This window comes from Physella acuta, unplaced genomic scaffold (assembly GCF_028476545.2).
Source record: "Physella acuta isolate Inbredline_101_S28 unplaced genomic scaffold, ASM2847654v3 ptg000746l, whole genome shotgun sequence".
In the NCBI taxonomy this organism is placed as follows: domain Eukaryota; kingdom Metazoa; phylum Mollusca; class Gastropoda; family Physidae; genus Physella; species Physella acuta.
The window spans coordinates 454355-479533 of NW_026732264.1; the positions used below are offsets into that span (position 1 = coordinate 454355).

At 37.3% G+C, this 25179-nt stretch overlaps 3 protein-coding genes across 3 annotated transcripts; all 3 read left to right on the forward strand.

Moving 5' to 3' along the window:
- The first annotated feature begins 1530 nt into the window (after positions 1–1530).
- LOC131950239 (inactive pancreatic lipase-related protein 1-like) lies at positions 1531–5370 on the forward strand. Its single transcript, XM_059312309.1, has 6 exons — positions 1531–1611; positions 2410–2512; positions 2911–3079; positions 3734–3880; positions 4791–4899; positions 5363–5370. Exons 1-6 carry the CDS (start codon positions 1545–1547, stop codon positions 5368–5370), a joined length of 603 nt encoding a protein of 200 aa, XP_059168292.1. The 5' UTR covers positions 1531–1544.
- An 8592-nt stretch (positions 5371–13962) lies between these two features.
- On the forward strand, positions 13963–14973 carry LOC131950240 (growth hormone secretagogue receptor type 1-like). The gene has a single exon (XM_059312310.1). The coding sequence runs from the start codon at positions 13963–13965 to the stop codon at positions 14971–14973; it is 1011 nt and encodes a 336-aa protein (XP_059168293.1).
- Positions 14974–17584: 2611 nt separating this feature from the next.
- Positions 17585–22755, forward strand: LOC131950241 (pancreatic triacylglycerol lipase-like). Its single transcript, XM_059312311.1, has 6 exons — positions 17585–17658; positions 18918–19086; positions 19760–19906; positions 21235–21343; positions 21997–22113; positions 22631–22755. The coding sequence occupies exons 1-6, from the start codon at positions 17585–17587 to the stop codon at positions 22753–22755; spliced, it is 741 nt and encodes a 246-aa protein (XP_059168294.1).
- Positions 22756–25179: the final 2424 nt, after the last annotated feature.

Sequence of the window (25179 nt, forward strand, 5' to 3'; positions counted from 1 at the left end):
TCTACCACACGAGCATAACTCTCACTTCAAAAACCAGCCATTATCTCCCCCAAAATCTACGTAGTTATTCAGACGACAGGATCAAATGAAAGCATGTTCCGCTATGTTGCTGCTACTTATTTCTTCCTCTGATCTTGTGGAGTGTTTGAGTTAGTGCACCGTGGCCAACAGATGTCGACTCTACAGTGTTCAAGAGAAAAACCAAAGGCCATTCAAGTGAGAAATACAAAATCAGGGGCAGAGCTAGACACAAACCCCCCAATACACCGACAAGAAATTATGGACCGCCAATTTTACTTTAAACATTATATAAAAATAAATTATAAATATATATATATATATATATATATATATATATATATATATATATATATATATATATATATATATATATATATATATATATATATATATATATATATATATATATATATATATATATATATATATATATATATATCTTTAGTTACACACGTAGTTCTTTTTGTTACACATATATATCAAGTGGTAAGTAAAATCTCATTTAGAAGTTACATTTTTATGGGTCATATTGTCGGGAGCCTATATGTTGGTCTCAAGGGCGGAGAAAAGCGATTTTAGTGCCACACATTATCAAATTCGTTTTTTTAAAGACACACAAATCTATATGCAACGTCCATTATATTTAAATGGACAGTCTTCAGCCAACGCCCAGTACAGCTTGTTCGACTTAAAAGGGCCCACCATTTCGTATCTAGGCCCAACGAAAAGATGACCTATCCTCTCTAATCAAGGCTTATTAGAAGTAGAGGACCACGGATTCAAACCTAAGCCAATCAGGACCATTAACGGGAACCTATCATCTTGAGCATGGACACAAGAACCCACCATATTTATCTAAACACGCCTAGCAGTTAAGGGAGAAAGGGAGACCAACCGTCTAAAACAACGTCCCATGAAAGGGCATACCGTCTCTTATAATCGTAGACTAAAAATAAAAAAGCCACTGCTATAACTATAATGTATTTTTACACACACGAACATTCAAATATTCAGAATGATTAAATTTTGAAATGAAAATGTTGACTATTTACGGTTGGGTTATGGGACCACTAGAATTCTCGACTATGTCGCCATTTGAATCTACCCCCCTCCCCAATCCGTTCGAGGTGCGTGGTTCTGCGGTATCGTAGTTCCACCCCTGTGGCAAAGAGAATTTCTTTTTAACAACTACAAAGGGCAACTTAAAGTGATTTCGTATAAATGTTATATAAAGGAAAAAAAAAGCATTTTACGCCAGAGAGATTTTTTGTTATTTGATGGTAGTTGTACGTATACGTACTTGTTTCTCTAAATATCTAAATACATATACATAATTATAATTATATACATATATATATAGGCTATATATATATATATATATATATATATATATATATATATATATATATATATATATATATATATATATATATATATATATATATATATATATAGGCTATATAATGCTATAAAATGAGATTTGTACTGTTTAATACTCTAGGAGAGAGAGCAAGATTTAAAAAATGCAGTCGAGTTTGTTTTGTGTACTTCTAAACATCTTAGTGATTACAGCCCAGAATAGTTTGTTCAGTAAGTTTTAAAAGTTTGATTTTTTTTGTTGCATACATTTGTTCAGTAAGTTTTAAACGTTTGATTTATTTATTACATACATTTGTTCGGTAAGTTTTAAAAGTTTGATTTTATTGTTACATATATTTGTTCAGTAAGTTTTGAAATTTTTATTTTTTTGTTACATTTGTTCAGTAAGTTGTCTAAGTTTGATTTTATTGTTTCTAACATTTGTTCATTAAGTTTTGAAATTTTGGTTTTATTGTTACATATATTTGTTAAGTAAGTTTTAAAAGTTTGGTGTTTGATTTTTTGTTAGCAGATACGTTTGCAATAATTATTTTTACACTATCGCCTGAAAATAAAAACAGCAAAAAAATTGATTTTAGATCAAGTTCATAAAACAATGTCTGGAAATTTTTTTTGCTCTGTGTAAAGATCGCTTTCAACGGTTTGAATTGTATTAGCACATGGTCACCACTATATACTGAAAGTTATTACAACAAAAAATATTTTAAAATTATGGAAGCTTTGGACCAGGTTTCTATTTTTGACGTTTGAAAATTGTATTAAATTGTTCTGTGTTTTACATTTTAAAAAAAATCATCTAGTCCTACGCCTATCTGACTCCAATAATAGCAGCAAAAACTATAGTTAGACTGCGCTAATCCATTGCTTCCTCTCTAGGTTATTCACATGTATTGCTTAGTTATGCGAGCAAGCATAAATCGTGCACCGGAATTATCTTCACGTCAAACCAAACAGTAGCTGTTTCTGTCCTGACCAGATTATACCCTAAATAAAATATGTAATCCTCAGACGTTTGCCATGGTGACCTGGGATGCTTCTCTATTCTCGCACCTTTTGGCTTCACCCTAGAGAGACCCCTGGCTCTCCTGCCACAGTCACCTGATACGATCAAGTAAGATAGTATTTTTTTCCTTGTCCCTTACATATTCCCACATTCAAGCTATTTAATAATTCAATTTCATCCTATAACTTTTTGCGTATAATAATTTTGACATGTATTTAAACCAGGGTTATATTAATGCTATAAGTACACCTTTTGATGCATTAATATATGGATACGCCTGCTAGCTATTGCTTGAATGTGTTGATTTCTGCTTAAAAATAAACTCCGACAGAACTATTTTAAAACTTTTTACAGTATTCTGTAATATTTATCTCGATTTCAATATTTGATAGATTTACGATGTATGCATTCTTTGAATTACAATTACATATCTAAACCGTTTTTTTTTTAACGAATTTGTACTTTGCTACACCCTTAATTCTTCACCGCACCCAATATTTCCCCAGCACCCTGTTCAAGCTGTACACCCGAGCCCAACCGGCAACTCCACTAGACCTGCCAGCCACACAAGTCAAGACAAGTCTCACCACCATCTGGCCAGGTTTTGTCTCACGACCGACCAAAATTATTGTACACGGATTTTTGGACTCAGTCGACCTAACAAGCTGGGGAAAGGTTATTTGAAAATACGGTTAAAATTTGAATGTAAAAATTGGAAATATTCATTTAATACGCATTAAAATGTAATGTTTTTCGAATTAAATGTTTCCAAACTCAATGAAGTTCAAATTATCTGGTAAGTGGGTTTTAGAAGATATTTTCGTATACGGGTAAATTAAATAAGGCGGAGGTCACTCGCGGACAGTTGTCACTCCCTTGTTAAAGAGGGTGGAGCTACTACTAATGTCTCTGAAGCCTCTCTCATTTCTTTTCAATTTTTTTTTTTTTTTTTTAATTTGCAATTAAAACAAGTACATCAACATAAAAAATTTTAACATATTGTTTACCGGTGCATCAAACCAGAACTCGAACAAAATGTTATATTCTTGAATGTCATTGATGAACATGTTTTTTTTCCTTAATATATGTCTGCATCGTTATATTCTGAAGGATACTGCAAATTTTAATAAGATAACTTTTTATTTCCAATAATTGTAACTATGTATCCACTGTGTCATTTCAGTTTTGATTAATATGTCTTATTTTTTAAAATAACTTTTTATCCATTTATCTCTCAAGTTGTTTCAATTATCTCCCCTATTGTTTTTTAATCTCCCCTGTTTCAGTTATCTCCTCTGTTGTTTGAATGATCTCCCTCTGTTGTTTCAGCAAATGAAGGACGAGCTGTTGAAACAGGGAGACTACAACGTCATCCTTGTGGACTGGTCAGGTGGCAACAAACTGCCCTACACCCAGGCCACAGCCAATACAAGAGTCGTAGGGGCTCAGATAGCTCAACTCATCAACCAGATCAGTGTACGTACATTTTATTTTAACAGCCAATACAAGAGTCGTAGGACTCAGATAGCTCAACTCATCAACCAAATCAGTGTACGTACATTTTATTTTAACAGCCAATACAAGAGTCGTAGGACTCAGATAGCTCAACTCATCAACCAAATCAGTGTACGTACATTTTATTTTAACAGCCAATACAAGAGTCGTAGGGGCTCAGATAGCTCAACTCATCAACCAAATCAGTGTACGTACATTTTATTTTAACAGCCAATACAAGAGTCGTAGGGGCTCAGATAGCTCAACTCATCAACCAGATTATTGTAAGTTTAAAGTTTCCCTTTCAAACCTGACGGTCTATGGGGCAAGTAAAGTAGAGTTCACTTGTTTCTGTGACCTCGGCATATGAAGAGATAGTGTGGTCAGCAATATTCCCAGCCGCTGTAAGTTTAAACTGATTGTTAATTCCTTTGTTCGAACCGAGATCAACAGCCGGGATAGGCCATGCAAGTTTTCAGCTGAGGCCTATAATGTAGTTAATTACCTGCAAAAGTGAGAAACTTGCAATGTGTTAGGGTATAAACCTCGTGATTTTAAGAGAAAAATCTGAATCTCTTGAGCAATCTAGAGTTAGGTGATCTATATTACTAATTCGGTTATTTAATTAAGACTCTCAGTATCTGTATGTTTAAAAAATATGGATTCCGGCCACAATTTAAATTTCAGGCCATTAAATCTGTTGCACTTTTTGCAAATAAAAGGCTACAAATTATGCAAACATCAAAATGAAATGCTTCACAAAATATGAAACACGATTAATTCTGTTGTGCGACTATGTTACTTGTAGGTTCAGTAAAATTGAAGCTACTACTTTTCGTACATTTGAAACTTACGTTGTTGGTTTTTATCAATTGTGTTTATCACGTGACAGGCTACTGTCAACACACCAGCCAAAGACTTCCACGTCATCGGTCACAGTCTGGGCTCTCACATCTCTGGGTACGCTGGGGAGAGGGTGCCAGGCTTGGGGAGGATTACAGGTAGGTTGGTGGGTGGGGAGGTTTACAAGTAGGTTGTGGGGAGGGTCACAGGTAGGTTGTGGGTGGGGAGGTTTACAGGTAGGTTGGTGAGTGGGGAGGTTTACAGGTAAGGTGGTAGGTGGGGAGGTTTACATGTTGGTTGGTGAGTGGGGGGTTTATAAGTAGGTTGGTGAGTGGGGAGGTTTACAGGTAGGTTGGTGAGTGGTTTACAGGTAGGTTGGTGAGTGGGGAGGATTACAGGTAGGTTGGTGAGTAGGGAGGATTACAGGTAGGTTGGTGAGTGGAGAGGTTTACAGGTAGGTTGGTGAGTGGATTACAGGTAGGTTGTTGAGTGGGGAGAGTTACAGGTAGGTTGGTGAGTGGGGAGGTTTACAGGCAGGTTGGTGAGTGGGGAGAGTTACAGGTAGGTTGGTGAGAATGGTGTATATAAACCTGTTTTAACCCTTCTTACTTGTTCTTTTAGTTTGTTGATAGAAAAACGTGCATGAACATTTGTTTGATGTTTTATGATGATTACAAATTCCTAGAAAGTGAACGATGTTTTTCATTATACATTCCCATCGTCATATAGGCCAATATCAAAATGTGTATGTAACTAACACATTTATAGATTCTTTGCTGTTTGTTTTTTGTGTTTAGGTAAAATGCACTGTCAAAGATATTAAAATTGTATTAGAGACTGTAGAAGTTGGGTCATAAATACCCTGAATTAGCTACCACTCACACCACATGAGAACCACTGTTCTCCATTCCACAGGTCTGGACCCCGCCGGCCCATTTTTTGAGAACACTCCAACCAGCGTCAGACTCGACCCCACTGACGCCTTGTTTGTTGACGTCATCCACACTGACGCGGGGACTCTTCTCACAGCTAGTAGGTGAATTTGTTCAAAATAAGTCGTTACTTTAAAAAGATAGTTCATCATTTCTAAATACAATAATACGTCAATTGCATATGATATAAACTTTCTTCAGCTTACAAGGATAAATTTATTATACAAGATACGTAGGCTACCTGAAATATGAAGACTGAAATATGAAAGCAAATATTTTTCAAAGTAAATTGTACTAAATATTTGATCTATAAGAAAAAACGATAACAGTAAAATAGAAGTTTAAGCAAATGAATGTATAAACAGTACTACTTAGCGCCATGCCTCAACCCTCAACACATTCTATTCATATATCTTATCAAACCATTTCAAACCTGTACCCTAGTTACAGTATAGCACACCAATATTAATACTAACTGTATATCTTTCAAGAAGACTTACCACATTACAAAATCACAAGTATAAGCATGTAATCTATTTAATTTTACGTATCCTAAAAGCAGAATTATTGTACTATTACAGTTTATTTATGTACTATGTAAAATCACGAAACATGGGTTTTTTTGAAAAATCATTTACTAACGACGACCTTTCTTGTACAGATCTGGGCATCATACAGGCTGTAGGTCACGTTGACTTTTACCCTAACGCTGGACATAAACAGCCTGGATGTATCAAGTCTCCTATTACATCCATTGAGCAGTGGGGGCTTATTGATGGTAGGTGTTGTGGTATTGAGGGCTTATTGATGGTAGATATTGTGTAGGCTTGTTGATGGTAGATATTGTGGAGGCTTATTGATGGTAGGTGTTGTGGTATTGGGGGCTTATTGATGGTAGGTGTTGTGGTATTGAGGGCTTATTGATGGTAGGTGTTGTGTAGGCTTATTGATGGTAGATATTGTGGAGGCTTATTGATGGTAGGTGTTTTGGTATTGGGGGCTTATTGATGGTAGGTGTTGTGTAGGCTTATTGATGGTTTGTGATGTGGTATTGGGGGCTTATTGTTGGTAGGTGTTGTGGGGTCTTATTGATGGTAGGTGTTGTGGGGTCTTATTGATGGTAGGTGTTGTGGGGTCTTATTGTTGGTAGGTGTTGTGGGGTCTTATTGATGGTAGGTGTTGTGGGGCTTATTTATGGTAGGTGTTGCGGGGGCTTATTGATGGTAGGTGTTGTGGGGTCTTATTGATGGTAGGTGTTGTGGGGTCTTATTGATGGTAGGTGTTGTGGGGTCTTATTGATGGTAGGTGTTGTGGGGCTTATTGATGGTAGGTGTTGCGGGGGCTTATTGATGGTAGGTGTTGTGGGGTCTTATTGATGGTAGGTGTTGTGGGGTCTTATTGATGGTAGGTATTGTGCGGGCTTATTGATAATAGGTGTTGGGATAGTGGGGGCTTATTGATGGTAGGTGTTGAAGGGGCTTATTGATGGTAGGTGTTGTGGGGGCTTATTGATGGTAGGTGTTGTGGGGGCTTATTGATGGTAGGTGTTGTGGAGGCTTATTTATGGTAGGTGATGTGGGGTCTAATTGATGGTAGGTGTTGTGGGGGCTTATTGATGGTAGGTGTTGTGGGGCTTATTGATGATAGGTGTTGTGGTAATGTCATGTCATGTTTGCCTGTCGTCCCTACTGGGACATAGGCCGCTGACAAGAGCTTTCCAGGCGTCTCTGTCCAGGGCTAGTCTCTCCAACTGTCCCCAGGTGTATCCAATCTTCTTGGTGTCTTCTTCCAGGTCACGTCTCCAGGTCTTTCTTGGTCTGCCTCTCTTCCTCCTGCCTTGTGGATTCCAGGTGAGGGCCTGTCTTGTTATGCTGGATACAGGCTTCCTGAGTGTGTGGCCAATCCATTTCCATTTTCTCTGGAGGATCTCTACTTCAACTGGCAGTTGATTTGTCCGTTGCCATAGAACATCATTTCTGATGGTTTTAGGCCAGCGAATTCGCAGGATCTTTCTGAGGCATGCGTTTATAAATGATTGTATTTTCTTCTTATTTATAGCAGTTATTCTCCATGTCTCGGCTTCATAGAGTAAAACAGGTTTTACTAGTGTGTTGAAGATCCTGATTTTTATTCCAAGGGTTAAATCTCCCGAACCCCAAACATTTTTTAGTTGGTTGAAGACTGCTCTTGCCTTACCCGTCCTTATTTTTATGTCTGCTTCTGTCCCACCCTGCTTATCAACAATACTTCCAAGATAGGTGAATCTATCCACTTCTTCTAGGGCTTCTTCTGCCAGTGTTATAGGGTTGTTGTTTGATGGTAGGTGTTGTGGGGGCTTATGGATGGTAGGTGTTGTGGGGGCTTATGGATGGTAGGTGTTGTGGGGGCTTATGGATGGTAGGTGTTGTGGGGGCTTATTGATGGCAGGTGTTGTGGGGGCTTATCGATGGTAGGTGTTGTGATAGTGGAGGCTTATTGATGGTAGGTGTTGTGATGTTGGGGGCTTATTTATCGTAGGTGTTGTGGGTTTTTTTTTATGGTAGTTGTTGTGGGAACTTAATATGGTAGGTGTTGTGGGGGCTTTTTGATGGGCTTTTTGGTGGTAGGTGTTGTGTTATTGGGGGCTTATTGGTGGTAGGTGATGTGACGCCCTTGTCTAATTTACATTTTAGGAGCTATTGATTTAGTCATCTGTAACCACATGCGAGCCATCAGACTGTTTACAGAGAGCATCAACTCTGGCTGTAGCTTCAAGAGTTATCCTTGTGTTAGTGAGATCGCCTACTTGGTGAGTACTAGGGTTGCAGGGCTAGTTTTTGTTATGTTGGATAGAATTTAATTTTTTTATAAGCTTAAACAAATCGCATAGTATATTAATATATGTATATACGTATATATATATATATATATATATATATATATATATATATATATATATATATATATATATATATATATATATATATATATGTGTGTGTGTGTGTGTGTGCACGTGTGTGTGTGTGTGTGTATTTATAGACACACACACACACATATATATATATATATATATATATATATATATACATATATATATATATATATATATATATATATATATATATATATATATATATATGTGTGTGTGTGTGTGAGTGTGTATTTATAGACACACATACATGCCCAAGTAAAATGTCATGCCACCCGTGTGTGAAATGGTGTGGTTGGGAAGTAAAGTACACGAAAACTAATCGATTAGCCTCGAGTTTGATTCAGGTTTTCGAGTCCTTAAAATATACCTGAACCCCCTTGACTAGTGCTCAAAAAAAGGCTACTGCGCATGTGTACAGTTAAGCTGTGGCATTACAAATTACAACCAGTGCAACAGATGAACCTGTTCTTCATCTGCCTATTGACCATTTTACTTTACTTATACTTTCTTCTATAGTTAGACACCGTGTTTTACTCGTGATATGATTTGTTATTGTGTGTGATTATTTGTAAGAATGAAGATATATGTGGTTAGGTTAAATCTACAATGCAATAAAGAAGCTCTATACTTCTAATATTTAACACATTGCTGTAACCAATTAACTTTACCTCCCTAAAGCTGTGGCACACATGTGCACAGGTTGTGTTAAAATTTACTATTAAATAATTAAACTCTATAGTTAAAATGTTTACAACGATACATCAACTTTCCCTCCTTAGTTTGGCTTTTGTTACAAGTGTGGAACGGTTGTGTTAAAATTTACTATTAAATAATTAAACTCTATAGTTAAAATGTTTACAACGATACATCAACTTTCCCTCCCTAGTTCGGCTTTTGCTACAAGTGTGGAACGGTTGTGTTAAAATTTACTATTAAATAATTAAACTCTATAGTTAAAATGTTTACAACGATACATCAACTTTCCCTCCCTAGTTCGGCTTTTGCTACAAGTGTGGAACGGTTGTGTTAAAATTTACTATTAAATAATTAAACTCTATAGTTAAAATGTTTACAACGATACATCAACTTTCCCTCCCTAGTTCGGCTTTTGCTACAAGTGTGGAACGGTTGTGTTAAAATTTACTATTAAATAATTAAACTCTATAGTTAAAATGTTTACAACGATACATCAACTTTCCCTCCCTAGTTCGGCTTTTGCTACAAGTGTGGAACGGTTGTGTTAAAATTTACCATTAAATAATTAATCTCTATAGTTAAAATGTTTACAACGATACATCAACTTTCCCTCCCTAGTTCGGCTTTTGCTACAAGTGTGGAACGGTTGTGTTAAAATTTACTATTAAATAATTAATCTCTATAGTTAAAATGTTTACAACGATACATCAACTTTCCCTCCCTAGTTCGGCTTTTGCTACAAGTGTGGAACGGTTGGTTGCGCCTACGAAGGTTTCTGGGCTACCCCAAAACCTGCTGGAACATTTTACATGAAGACTGCTGGAACTCCGCCATTTTGTTTGGTTTAGTAGCCGTCAGTTTAGGATTGTTTAGATAAATGTCACATCACTTGTTATGTTTTGTGTGTAAAATATTGTGTCATTAGATTTTATATTTAGAAACAATTGGTTGAAAAACCCCCAATAACTCAATAAATCTTAATATACATCTATATATATAATTCTCTTCTGTGAGACGCTAGAAAACAAGCTGTAAGCGCGCTCCCTACCACCCCACCCCTACACGGTCTGGTGAGCTGTGGTTCACGCTAAATGTTTACATTCGTAGAGCCGGGTTTAGTGACGGCTATTAGGGGCAGATAATTTAGTTTGAAACGATTTTAAACTTAGGGAAGGTAACTAATAGGAGGCTGCTTTCATGGGGGGGGGGGGGGTTGTAGGTTAGGGGTTGGAGGAAAGCAGGGTGGGGGGTAGTATCGTCCTTAACGACCTACTGATAGTGTTTTAAAGCAAATATTTTCAGTGGCAGCATTGGTACTGTCGAATTCACAAATTACGAATTACTGAAAAGTAGAAAATAAAACAACTAAATAGCGGCGTATGATATGCCGCGGGTCGACTCGTATTATATAAAAATAAAAGCAACAATTACATCCCTTGCACAAAGGATCAAGCAAACAAAAATAACATTGGCCGTTTCTAATCGGAAATTCACAAACTTAGTTTAAACTGATAGACTGGCCAGATTTTTCAGCATGTAACAAGTCAAATCATTGGAACGTCAAATGTAAATTACAACAAGAACGCATGTCAACAGAATAAACTATAATAGTCTGTGATGCAGAGAGATGCCTGGAAGAAACTCTGAGAATAATTGTTTCCATCATGAGAAGTGTGGATTGGTTAACAAATTGCATAAGTGGAACCTCAAAAGTTATCTCAAAGATAAAGCAAGAGAACTACATGTTTCACTTGTAGGAATCTCATTTTTGGCTACTCTAAATCCAATGTAAAACAAAAAAAAATGTGTAATCTGAATTGATGTGTTTATTTGTACAATTAGCAATAAACAATTTCTTTCTAAATGTGAGAGCTGTGTTTATCTTTGTTGATTTTTTAAAATACACTTTCTAATCGGGCAAATTTAATTATTAATGCAGTTTTAACTAACAGGTTACTCAAGTTTATTAAAGAAGTTACTTTTAAAATGATGGTTTTTTTTTACAATCTCTCGACCATACAGAGACAGTAAATTTGTTTATAAAAGTTGTAGTAATGGTATTAATCATCACTCACCCTATAGAAGTAAATGCTTTAAAATATGTAAAAGCCATTGATTTTTTTCGAGAGGGGAGGGGGGCTCTGCCTTCCCCGAAGAGATGCCTGGAAGAAACTCTGGGTCTAAGTGGTGTGTGTCTTTGTGGTGTCGTGTAGTTGGAAATTTGAATCTCGTGGGTCTTTATGCTGTCTTATCCAGATAGTGTTTAGACATTTATGTCAGAAGAGGCGTCAACAAGACAGAGGCGTAGCGACCCTTCCCGGCGCCCGGGAACAAACTTTCAACTTGGCGCCCCTTTCGAGATCAACCTTTCAATTTTCTATTTGCACCCTCCCCCCAAACTTTCGATTTGCACCCCCCCCCCCTCATATATTTTTTTTATATTTATAAAGCAAAAATACAGCTAAAATTAGATTTTAATTTGTTAATGTCCACCCCCCCTGCCCCCCCCCCCCCTTCGCTACGCCTCTGCAACAAGATCTAGCAGAAGTGAAGGTATAAGTGTTAGCAAGAGTCGATTACGAATTTAAAGCATTGCGCACAAGAAACCAGGAAAGTAGTCAAACAACTTTCAAATCTCTGATCTGTGGCGTATTGTGTGATGCTACAAGCTAGAAGTATTACGAGTCAAAGATAATATCTTTGAGTAAAGATTGTATCTTTGTGTAGCTATGACCTATTGACGCCGAGCTCTCACAGTTGGCTGCACTTAAACCAACCGCTATGGTAGACTGCGCACTAGAGTGTAAACTAATACACCTTAAAATCTACCGTCTTTTTTACACTCAGGTCACTGGTCAGCATAAAACTTACCTTTTTGACGTTGCAACTGACTGTTTAATACGGTCATTTATTGTCCTGGCTATTGAGACACATACTACAATACCTGCTCACGACGGATATTCCATGTTAGTGGTAAAACCGGCAAATGTGTTAGTCCTAGTATTAGTCAGATTATCCTGTTAAGTGTAGCGCATTGTCCATCAGTTGTTATGATGTAACTTCAGTAATGCTTTTATAACTTGCGTACTACATCTGATGTTAAACTACAGTAATGTTTCTATAACTTGCGCACTTCAACTGATGTTAAACTTCAGTAATGCTTTTATAACTTGCGTACTTGATCTGATATTATGTATGTTCCCCACCCGTCCCACAGCGTTCTCCATAAGTTTTAGCATTATGTCAGATTACTTAACTCTAGTACACGTTCAGGTCAATGGTTTTATTCTTGGCGTAAGATCAGACAAATTCGCTATTTATAAATTAAAATAGGTCAAGCTTTTGATGTCAGTATTTGACCCCGCTAAACAGATCACGTGGTGTAAAGCGGTTAGCGTTTTAGAATTTCGATCACATTCTTCATTCACAAAAAAGTACTTTAACAACATTAAGTTATGTCAATCACGCAACCTTTTTGATCTAACGGACGCTTTGATTACTCAAGTGCTTCATCTGATTTCACAAAGATTTCACTGTGGGTTCCCTACCTTAAACCCTGGCTTTTAAATCTGATCCTTTTTTACTTTCTCACGTTTTGTGAAGAATTGTAAGCGTGTGACAAATTCAAAGTATTTGAGAACTTTATCATTTAGGTGGACGAAATTCCAGATTTGAATGTGATCTATACGTGGGTTTTTTCAACTTTTAAGCGATTTCCGGTACTCAGAAATTTTACTCTAATTTATACAAACACGCACTTACACACACATACTCATACTCACACTCATACATACTCATACTCATACACATACACACACTTTGACCACACCCACACCCACACACACTCGATACACACACATTTTCACACACACACACACACACACACACACACACACACACACACACACACACACACTCAAACACACTCTCACAGGAGAGAGAGAAAGACGCAACACACCCGGTCAATGACATCACTGAACACACGTTTTGTACTGTTATATTTGTAATGGTACCATTTAAACTAATGGCATTGAAATGAATGCTGTCGAAAACAAATTGAAAAGTTACATATGAAATAAACCATCATTTATTTTTAAAGTGAACAAAAGTGTTAACAATTAAATTCACAAAACATTTACTAAAGCTGGATAACTTTAATAGCGATTAAAGTCTTCTATAATTTCCATTAATTTTAGTTGTATTAAAATATTTTAAAAAGTAAGGTTTAGAATCCAGACACAAATAATAATCAGGTGCTCTCTGGCAGTTTCACGGGAGTGTATCATTAGCATCAATTAAATATCTCAACCCTTTGTTGTCGCTGTCGACTGTGTGATCGATGTCGCTTTGTTAACACGGTAATTTGTTGTGACTACTGTGTAGTCAAAGTCCAATAAGTTATTGATTGATTGTAAGACAAACGTAAACCTAGACATTCAAAGGTTTATTAAGTTTTATTCACTTTATAAATTTGAATACAGTTAAAAGGAGTAAAACCAGTTAACTAAAACGTTTAGATTTAAATTAGATTCGGTGTAAATATTTATTAATGTGAATAAGTCTCTCAATAATTGTTTATCCTGGGTAGTATTTTAATATTACTGTTAACATTAACGTTAACAGATGTTAACGTGCTGGATGTTTTACTGAAAGTTAACACAGCACCCAACACCATCTCAGCAATGAATGATACAGCCTACGTCAAGATCGTGTCGCCTCTTTTCCCCACCAAAGCACTAGAAGCTTTCATGCTCTTCAACTTATTTTGTATAGAGATCACAGCCATCCTTGGCATTATAGGGAACGGCGTCAGCATTGTGGTGTTTGCCAGACAAGGGTTTAAAGACAGCATCAACGTCACGTTGGCTGTACTGGCTGCCAGCGACATAGGGGCGCTAGTCACCAACCAGATGTTCGGGTTGCTGAACAACCCGTGGTTCCAGAAGTCCAACCTGCCCATCGACTACAGCGGCGTAGCCACCATGTTGGTGTACATCCCACACAACTACTTCTCCAAAGTGTGCGGGTTCGTCACCGCCTTCGCCTCTTTTGAACGCTGCCTGTGTGTGTTAGCCCCGCTTCAGGTCAAGCAGATTATCACAAGAAACGTCGCTATCGTCGTTAACTCTACCATCTGTGTACTGATGCTGCTAGATTTTGTACCCTCCTACTATATCTACTACCTAGACTGGGTTTTCATACCGGCAACCAACCAAACAAAGCTTCTCAAATTATCACGCGTGGACCCTATCAACGTATTCAGCAAATCTCTATACGTCACAGAATTCACTCTACCTTATCTGACCTTCTTCTTCATCATCGTCACCACCGTCGTCATAGGTATACAGCTCAAGGGAAGGCTACTCTGGAGAAAAACTGTAACTTTAATCAACAAAGACGCGGGGTTTAAGAGTTTGAATAAAGAAATGCATGCAGTTCAGATGTTGGCGGTGGTGTCTGTGGTGTTCGTGGTGTGTCTGACACCCCAGACGTTGGTCATCACCATCGCGGCCTTCTTCCCTGAGGTCAGCCACTCGGAGATCTACTACAACATTTTTCTCTTCTGCTACAGTCTGTCGTACCTGCTGGAGACGGTCAGTTCTAGCGTCAACCCGTTGGTGTACTACAACATGAGTGGCAGATACAGGAAGACTTTCTTTGTGGTGCTGGACGTGTTCTTACACCTGCCGTAGTGCCCGTGGGAGGAGGGGTGGGGGTGCAGGTGGGGGAGGGTTCAGCTCTAGCGTCAACCCCCTTGTGTACTACAGAAGAGTGGCCGTTAAGGTATCGTATTGCTCAAATTGCTATAAATCACCATTGAAAGGAAAAAAAAAGAAAAAAAAAAAGAAAAAATAGTTTCACGACTCCACTGAGCACAATTCCACATTGACTGATTCTACTGCTACAGTGGCCAGTTAATTTTTATGTTCGCTCCTCCGTCTAGCATTCATACACGTTTTTCTGCTTATTGTTGTGGCTGGTTCGTCTATTGTTTGACGGGATACTTGGAAAATAATTTTAGAACCCCTGGAAATCACAGTTAGTTAATCCCTCATTGAGCTGGAATAAACATGTGTTTGACACATCTTTACATTCAATGTAAAAAGTGACGTGGTCTGTCCATGCGTGTGTGTTCCTTATAAATGTCTCTTAAACGTGATGTGAAAAAAAATCTGTTAAATGTTTAAATAAATGCTACTTTATTTCACTTTTAGATATTTTTATTAGAAATTAAAAATATTAAATCCTTGACTCCACAGACACATTACATCCTTACATATGTAGGTGTTTTAAATCTCGTGATGTAAGTGTAATACTTTAGCCCAGACTTACCTTAAGATACAAAATTGCAATATAACAATATCAATCCCATTACCACAGTCTTTATCCCCAGTAATGTAATGTTTATTTAAGGAATATTCTGTTGAAGAAGTAAATAAAATTGTTTACAGGTAACCTAAAAGATAATCTAAAACAGAAAACATTTGACAGAAAACATCAGAATTTCATGTGGATGAAATGCTTTCTAAACCAGATGCCATTTTATTTAACAAAGGAATAAACAATTTCTGTAAACATGGCTGATGAGTTTGTATTTTTTTTAGTCTTTTAAACTACATTTACTATTTAGGCTAATTTGCTTTTAATTACAGTTTTAACTAACAGCTGTTTAACTCTATCAACGTTTATTAAAGCTGTTACTGATGAGGGCTATTTGTTGAAACACTGTTTTGTTTCACAAACCCTCAACCTTGTAGAGATAGTAAATTTGTTTTTAAAAACAGTTGTATAAGGCTGGGTTTATCGCTGTCCTTATACAGATCAAATGTTATACGACTATGACATTTTAAAAGGTCAGGTATCACAAATAACCGCATGATTTATCAACTAGATACAAGGTTTCTTTCACATACTTTCTTCCTGCAAAATCAATGAAGGGGAATTAAAACTTGCATTTAAAATTTCGGGTGGGGGGGGGGTGCTGGTTTAAGTATATTTTCTATTTAAATTTTTTTTTTCATTCCGCTCGGGGGTGTGAGTAGACGCAGTGTTACCTACCCCCCCCCCCCCCCTACGATATGTCTGGAAGAAATTCTGCTTTGACCACTCGATAAAAACACCTTTTGACTTAGACCACTCCAGTAAAAACGACTTCACCGTTCTTGCTCCACAATTCCAAGCAACTTTGGCTTAACCTGGTCTATCGAAAACAAAATTGAAAAAAAAAACCTCACTCGCCTAAACGATGAAATTAGCATTACTTTGACTACATTATACTTTTACAAACCACTAACTCTCCCCGTATCTACTAACTATAGAGCAAAACAAATGAAATTGAAAATACCCCCCCCCCCCTGCAGTTTGTTCCTGTTGGCCTGAATCAGTAATTAATTATCATGAGTGTTAGTGTCAGCGTTATAGTCAAACAATGAAAAAAAAAAGGGGGGGGGGAAATTAACAATTCAAAACAGACACGAAGGACTAAAAACAACAGTAACCAAAACAGAGAGATTAAAGGGAATGAAGGAATACAACTTCAGAGCAAGAGAACGAATTTATTCTGCAATGTGCTATATAAAGGAGGAATAAACAATGTTAAAAGTCAACAGGAACATTTTTTCAAGCATTTGCTGAAAAATGAGGTTGATATTTCTTTGTTTACTTTTCAACTTCATCGTGACGTCAGCACAGAATAGTTGGTCCAGTAAGTTTTGAAAGTTTTTCGTTGATTTTGTGGTTCCTTATTTTTACAATTTGTTTTTAAATGTATTGTTCGTTATTTTTTTACTATTTGTGTTTAAACTTTATCGTTCATTTTTTTTTACTATTGGTGTCTAAATTTGTGTTCTAAATTTAGAACATCAAAAATATGTAAAATTGTATTGTGTAATTTTGTTAAACGCATGAACCAATTAGCAATTAAATAAAATAATCTATATCCCATAATTTACAATTTCTCATCCTGTTCTTTGTTGTATTACTAGAGTTCACTTTGGCTACAATCTTCTTTTCTCTATACATTTTCATCCATAACACATATCAATCAGGAACGATCTTTACCACTTCCTTGCTTGAATAAACTATTTTAACTCCTAACTCACCATGAATGTTGTTCTAACGACTCCCCTTGTCAACCCCCTTTAACCCCCAGACGCCTGCTACAAAGATCTGGGATGTTTTTCTATTTTCGCACCATTTGGATTCACTTTACAGAGACCACTGGCTCTCCTGCCACAGTCGCCTGATAGAATCAGGTACCAGAATATGTCTTGTCGGATATCTATACCTACACTAAAGCTGAATATGTCGTTTCGGATATCTATTCCTACACTAAAAATAAATATCTTTTGGATATCTTTACCTACACTAAAACTAAAGTACTTTAGAAAATTATATTTAAATTTAAAGTTATAAGTAGTTAATAAAATTATGAGTTGTTGTTTAAAAGTTAAGTTTTGCACAATAATTATTTCTTTGAATTATTACATTTTTACTTTCTCGTGTATACGAAGTATAGAGAAAGTAGTGTAATCGTGCACAAAAATCACTTGAAATTTTAATAATTTTCACCGTATTACACCTCAGTCCTTCATCACATCCGAAGTATAGAGGACTTCTTTTAATCGGGCAAAAATTATCAATCCAGATTTATCAAAATTAAGAGGTTTTATGCGTAATCCAGTCTGAAAAACTGGGCTTTGCAATTCTGTCCGTATGTCTGTGTGTCTGTCTGTCTGTCTGTCCGTGTGTAAACACGATAACTTGAGTACCGTTACAGCTAGGTTGATGAAATTTCATATATAAGTATTTTATCAAAATCGTAGATCCGTATCAACTTTTGAGCGATTTCCGATAACCGGAAGTGGTACTTTTTCAACTTCGAATTTTTCAAAAGCCTATAACTTGAGTACTATTTCAGATAGATAAACGAAATTTCACATGTAAGTAAAAGATCTAATTCTCTACCTTCTGTTAAATTTTGAGTAATTTCCATTGACAGGAAGTAGTAATTTACGCTACTTCCGATTTCTCAAAAAACTAATGTAAATTTTTAAAGTACTAATAATATTGCGCACTATTATGCACTTTTTTGCGTTCACTTGGTGTGCAATTCTTTTGTCTACGAGATTTTATTCTATTTTTAAAACTTTAAGTATTTAAAATGGATTAAAAATCATGTCTATAGCCCGAGTTCCCATCCCCTGTTATTTTATATAAGAATACTCGAGAAAGTTTAGGGGAGATCACTCCCGGTTTATTTATATAATATAAAGCGTTTGAATACAAGGCACTTTAGTTAAAGAATACGTTTTTTTTAGTGAGATTTTAAATGAGTACATCTCCACGTTAGATAATTTCTTTTTACAAAATTGTTTTAATGTAAATTAAGTATTCTTAATCTCACTGATACTAAAACCCATTGTCAACTTTAGCTGTTTTTTCTTAATTTTCCATAGACTAATTTTGGGTCATGTTTTCTTTTTAACACTTTATCCCTACGTGAATTCAAATTTAGATAACCCTTAAAAACGTTGACCCTTCCCCACTCTGTTCACATAGCACCCTGACACTTTAATCCCCCACCCTGTCACCTAACACCCTAACAATTCGACCCCCCCCCCTAACATTTCCCCAGCACCCTGTTCAAGCTGTACACCCGAGCCCAACCGGCAACTCCACTAGACCTGCCAGCCACACAAGTCAAGACCAGTCTCACCACCATCTGGCCAGGTTTTGTCTCAAGACCGACCCAAATTATCGTTAACGGATATGAAGACAATGTCGACGTAACTAGCTGGGCAAAGGTCAGAGGTTAAGGTTAAAAATATATCAGTCGATAATCAAAAATACGTCTACACAATGAAAATATCATCTACGATAACATCGAATGTGATTTTTATTGAAAATTTATTAAACTGATTGTTTTAATAATTTTACATTCATGTCTTATCACGTACACCTAAAAAACAAAACTACGCCTCTATGAGAATCTACAACTCCACCAGGCACATGCAGTTCGACAACAATTTAATTATTGGTATGAACTGCGTTCTAAGGCAATATGTGCTCTGTTTGGGCTGATTATCCCCCTTAGTTTTTTTTTCTATTATCTCCCTGTTGCTTCACTTGGTGAAAGACGGCTGTTGCTCTAATTATCTCCCTTATTATTTGAATAATCTCCCCAGTTGTTTCAATTGTAACACATATTGATTTCATTATCTGCCCTGTTTTCCAGCAGATGAATGAGATTTTGCACTATTGTTTAACTTACCTCCCCTGTTTCAGTTATATCCCCATGTTGTTTGAATGATCTCCCCTGTTGATTCAATTATCTCCCTTATTGATTTAATTATCTCCCCTGTTGTTTGAATGATCTCCCCCTGTTCTTTGAATGATCTCCCCTGTTGATTCAATTACCTCCCTTATTGATTTAATAATCACCCCTGTTGTTTGAATAATCTCCCCCTGTTGTTTCAGCAAATGAAGGACGAGCTGTTGAAACAGGGAGACTACAACGTCATCCTTGTGGACTGGTCAGGGGGCAACAAGCTGCCCTACACCCAGGCCACAGCCAATACAAGAGTCGTAGGGGCTCAGATAGCTCAACTCATCAACCAAATCAGTGTACGTACATTTTATTTTAACAGCCAATACAAGAGTCGTAGGACTCAGATAGCTCAACTCATCAACCAAATCAGTGTACGTACATTTTATTTTAACAGCCAATACAAGAGTCGTAGGGGCTCAGATAGCTCAACTCATCAACCAGATCAGTGTACGTACATTTTATTTTAACAGCCAATACAAGAGTCGTAGGGGCTCAGATAGCTCAACTCATCAACCAAATCAGTGTACGTACATTTTATTTTAACAGCCAATACAAGAGTCGTAGGGGCTCAGATAGCTCAACTCATCAACCAAATCAGTGTACGTACATTTTATTTTAACAGCTAATACAAGAGTCGTAGGGGCTCAGATATCTCAACTCATCAACCAGATCAGTGTACGTACATTTTATTTTAACAGCCAATACAAGAGTCGTAGGGGCTCAGATAGCTCAGCTCATCAACCAAATCAGTGTACGTACATTTTATTTTAACAGCCAATACAAGAGTCGTAGCGGCTCAGATAGCTTAACTCATCAACCAAATCAGTGTACGTACATTTTATTTTAACAGCCAATACAAGAGTCGTAGCGGCTCAGATAGCTTAACTCATCAACCAAATCAGTGTACGTACATTTTATTTTAACAGCCAATACAAGAGTCGTAGGGGCTCAGATAGCTCATCAACCAGATTATTGTACGTTGGTTAAGCCGACTGTGTTTAGAGCAATCACTGTTGTCAGACCTAAGATCTACATTCTTGAAGATGTAAAAGCCTATATAGTTTTTGGCTGAGGTTATAAAAAAAAGACCTTTCAATAACAGAATTATATAAATCATAACGAAGAACAAGTGAAAGACTTAAGGAAGAAATCACGATATTTTCTGCATGGCCCGTGTTTGCTCGACGTGGTGAAAACAGTCTGGTCATGTCTAGTAAGAGAGTGGATATTTTAAAGATGTGTATCCCAGCCACCCATGTAGGAAATAACATGTATGCTACAAGCTGTACGTGCATTTTTTTAACAGTGGCCACCCTTCCCGAAAATTTTAGTCTGCGCCCCCCCCCCCCCAAATAAACATTAAGTACCACCCCCTGAGTAAAAATAATCTTGAAGAAACACTGTTGGACAAGTAATAATAGTAATTTTTAGTTTATATTTTGAAAATCAAATAACAATACACATGCAAAAATCAAAATGTTGTGTTATAGTTTATTACATTTGTGATTAGAATTCCTTTAGGTGAAAAAATACCAATGGATGGTTCCAGAAAAATGTGACGTTATTCCTTTCGTATCTTTAAAATTTGGATTCACATTTTATCAAAACATTTTTTACGTCACAGGCTAAATACGGTACACCAGCCAAAAGCTTCCACGTCATCGGTCACAGTCTGGGCTCTCACATCTCTGGTTACGCTGGGGAGAGGGTGCCAGGTTTGGGGAGGATTACAGGTAGGTTGGTAGGTGGGGAGTATTAAAGGTAGGTTGGTGAGTGGGGAGGTTTACAGTTAGGTTGGTAGGTGGGGAGGATTACAGGTAGGTTGGTGGGTGGAGAGGTTTACAGTTAGGTTGGTAGGTGGGGAGGATTTCAGGTAGGTTGGGGTGTGGATTACAGGTAGGTTGGTGAGTTGGGAGGTTTACAGGTAGGTTGGTGAGTTGGGAGGTTTACAGGTAGGTTGGTGGGTGGGGAGGTTTACAGGTAGGTTGGTGAGTGGGGAGTGTCACAGGTAGGTTGTTGAGAATGATGAATATAAACCTGTTTTAACCCTCCTTACTTTTTGTTTTAGTTTGTTGATAGAAAAAACGTGCATGAACATTTGTTTGATGTTTTATAATGATCACAAAATCCTAGAATGTGAACGATGTTTTTCATTATACATTCCCATCGTCATATAGGCATATCAAAATGTGTATGTAACTAACACATTTATAGATACTTTGCTGTTTTTTTTTTGTTTTTTTTTTTAGGTAAAATGCACTGTCAAAGATAAAATAGTTTATTAAAATTATTAAAATTGTATTAGAGACTGTAAAAATGGGGTCATATATAACTTGAATTAGCTACTATTCACATCACTTAAGAACCACTTATCTCTGTTCCACAGGTCTGGACCCCGCCGGCCCATATTTTGAGAACACTCCAGTCAGCATCAGACTTGACCCCACTGACGCGTTGTTTGTTGACGCCATCCACACTGACGCTGGGACTCTTCTCACAGCTAGTAGGTTAATCGTTTGCAAATGCGATAATAAAAAAGAAAAATATAAATAGTTTGTCCAGGATAGTTATTTATTTTCTAGCTGCTAAGCCTGATGAAAGACATGTAATAAATATTAATTTAAATTTTGTTAGATATTTAGTTATCTACGTCAGTTTTTAGGGATACAATGTTTTGAAACATGAGGCTTAAAAAAGAAAGACATACATAATTATGAACAATTATTTATTACAAACTAATAATCAAACGAATTGTAATCGACTCGTTTAAAAATATTTAAAATCTCTCGAGTAACTTGAGTATGTGACAAATTAAATAAATCAATTATAATATAGGCATATAGGATATAATAAAATTATACAAAAATTATGATCATTAAAGTTACTCTTGAAAGGGATATCCATAATAATTATAAAAAGGTTATGCTGACTGGGTTTACTCATGAATATAACATACATATTTTTTTTAATGAGAAATGGTTTTAAATTGTTTAAAACGTTCATTCGCGAATACCACACAGACCTCGGCATCATGCAGGCTGTAGGTCACGTTGACTTTTATCCAAACGGTGGACACAATCAGCCTGGGTGTATCCAGTCTCCTATTACATCCATTGAGCAGTGGGGGCTTATTGATGGTAGGTGATGTGAAAGTGTGGGCTTATTGATGGTAGTGGTTGTGGGGGCTTATTGATGGTAGGTGATGTGGTAGTGGGGGGGGTTATTAATGATATGTGTTGTGATAGTTGGGGCTTATTGCTGGAAGGTGTTGTGGGAGTTTATTGATGGTAGGTGTAGTGGTTGTAGGTGTTGTGATAATGGGGGCTTAATGATGGTAGGTGTTGTAACACTTGGGACTTATTGATGGTAAGTGTTGTGGTATTGGGGGCTTGTTGATTGTAGGTGTTGTGATAGGGGAGGGGGCTTTTTAATGAAAGTCGACATAGTGGGAGCTAATTGATTTTAGGTGTTGTGACAAGGGCATAGACAGTAAAAAAAAACATATAATAGCATATCTCATATATATATATATATATATATATATATATATATATATATATATATATATATATATATATATATATATATATATATATATATATATTATATAACTGAATTGACTTTGTGTTACTATCCAAGGCGCCGTTGACTTTGTCATCTGTAACCACATGAGGTCCATCCACCTGTTTACAGAGAGCATCAACTCCAGCTGTCGCTTCAAGAGTTATCCTTGTGCTAGTGAACTCAACTTTGTGGTAAGTAGCTGAGTGTAATTGTACAACCACGATGAGTAGAATGAACGATGACAAATGTAAAATGGTATTGAGTTCGTTATAATTTCCATTAACTCGAATCTTTTGAATGTGCCTAAGTCCGCCCTTCTTTGATTGAATCTGTCCACTCCTTATTCCTGTGTCTAACACAACTGCTATAATTAAAAACCTCCCCATCCCCTCCCCAGTTGGGTTGGTGTAACACATGTGGTGTGTCGGGCTGTGCCAACCTGGGATTCTGGGCCAAGCCAACGCCTGCTGGAAAATTTTTCTTGAAGACTGCTGGAAATCCGCCATTTTGTTTGGCTTAGTTGCAATCTGTTGACTCTTGTTAACGTAAAATAAACCAAAAAATTAATACTTGTTTTGTAGCTTGTTTTATGTTTAATTAGATTTATTTTAGCAATTTTCTTGAACCTCCTTACGATCGACTCGTGATTTCCTACTGCTACCATGGTATCCTCTTTACAGTAGGGCTGGTAAGTAGGTCATCAACCAGTTCTTCGGCTCAATAAAAACTGCATGAGCCATAGAACTGATTGGTGACCTACTTACCAGCCCTATACACCCCATCAAGCTGTAAGGCAATAGCTAGACTATATCTCAACTTGTTGACCTCTTCTCCGTGTTGTGTGTAGATTATAAACACCAAGTTTGTTTATGTATTCTTTAAATCAGGGGTCTCCAAACTAAGGCCCGCTGGCCGGATGCGGCCCGCGAGGTCCTTTCATCCGATCCGCGGAGATCTTTTTGTTCACGAAAAAAAGTTTGTTAGAAGTGGCTGAGGTACTTTGCTCAGAAAATTCAAAACAGTTTGAAAATCTACCTTTGGGTATAAATACCATTGCCCTCCGTGTTGCAAACATTGATGAAAACATTGTGACTCAAATAGAATCGCTGGACAGCTGTTCCATGTTTTTGGAGCAAGTACAGGGCAACAACTCGACGCACTTTCGCACTTTCAGCAGTGCAGAGTCTTCATGGCTGAAGCAATAGCTGAGTTCCCCACATCATTTGCATGCAAGATCATCAAAGACCTCCAGCTGCAGTTTCAGTAACGGTTTTCTGACCAGGATTCAAAGGCAGAAGAAGTGAGACTGCTTCAAAACCCATTTGAAGCAAATGTAACCAGTTGCCCAGATGAACTGCAGATTGAGGTCATTGAATTGCAAGCAAATGACTTCCTTAGAGACAAGTTTAAAAAACGGCGGGTGGGTTTTTGTGTTTGCCCAAGGAGAACAAACTTGGACCTGAAGTGTGTTGTCGGCCGGACAGTGTTTTTTTCAGACTTTTTCTCCAGGAAGGAGGGGGGGGGTTGCATTTAAAATGTGTTTATATTTCTATATAAATTCTATTTCTTTGGGGGGGGGGGGGGCACGGTGAACACCGCCACCCCAAAGGATGCATGGAAGAAACTCTACTCTGGCCCGCAAACTGATATTTGATAGTTAATGCGGCCCTTGGGCTGAAAAGTTTGGAGACCCCTGCTTTAAATAGAAATCCGTCTCATTTTCTAACACTGAATCAGAGTCGTAGCGAGGAGGGGGGGGGGGGGCGGGAGGCGGACATATGTCCCCGGGCGCCGACCTTAAGGGGGGCGCTAAAATGGGTTGGAAAAACAAATTGAAAGTTTGAGAGGGGAGGGGGTGCAAATGAAAAGTTGGAGGGGGGTGGAAACCGAAAGTTTGTTCCAGGGCGCCGTGAAGGGTCGCTACGCCTCTGCACTGATTAGACTGAAACGATCGTTCTATTAGCCAGGTGACGGATGAGCTGATTTTAAGAATGTTTTTCTCGTG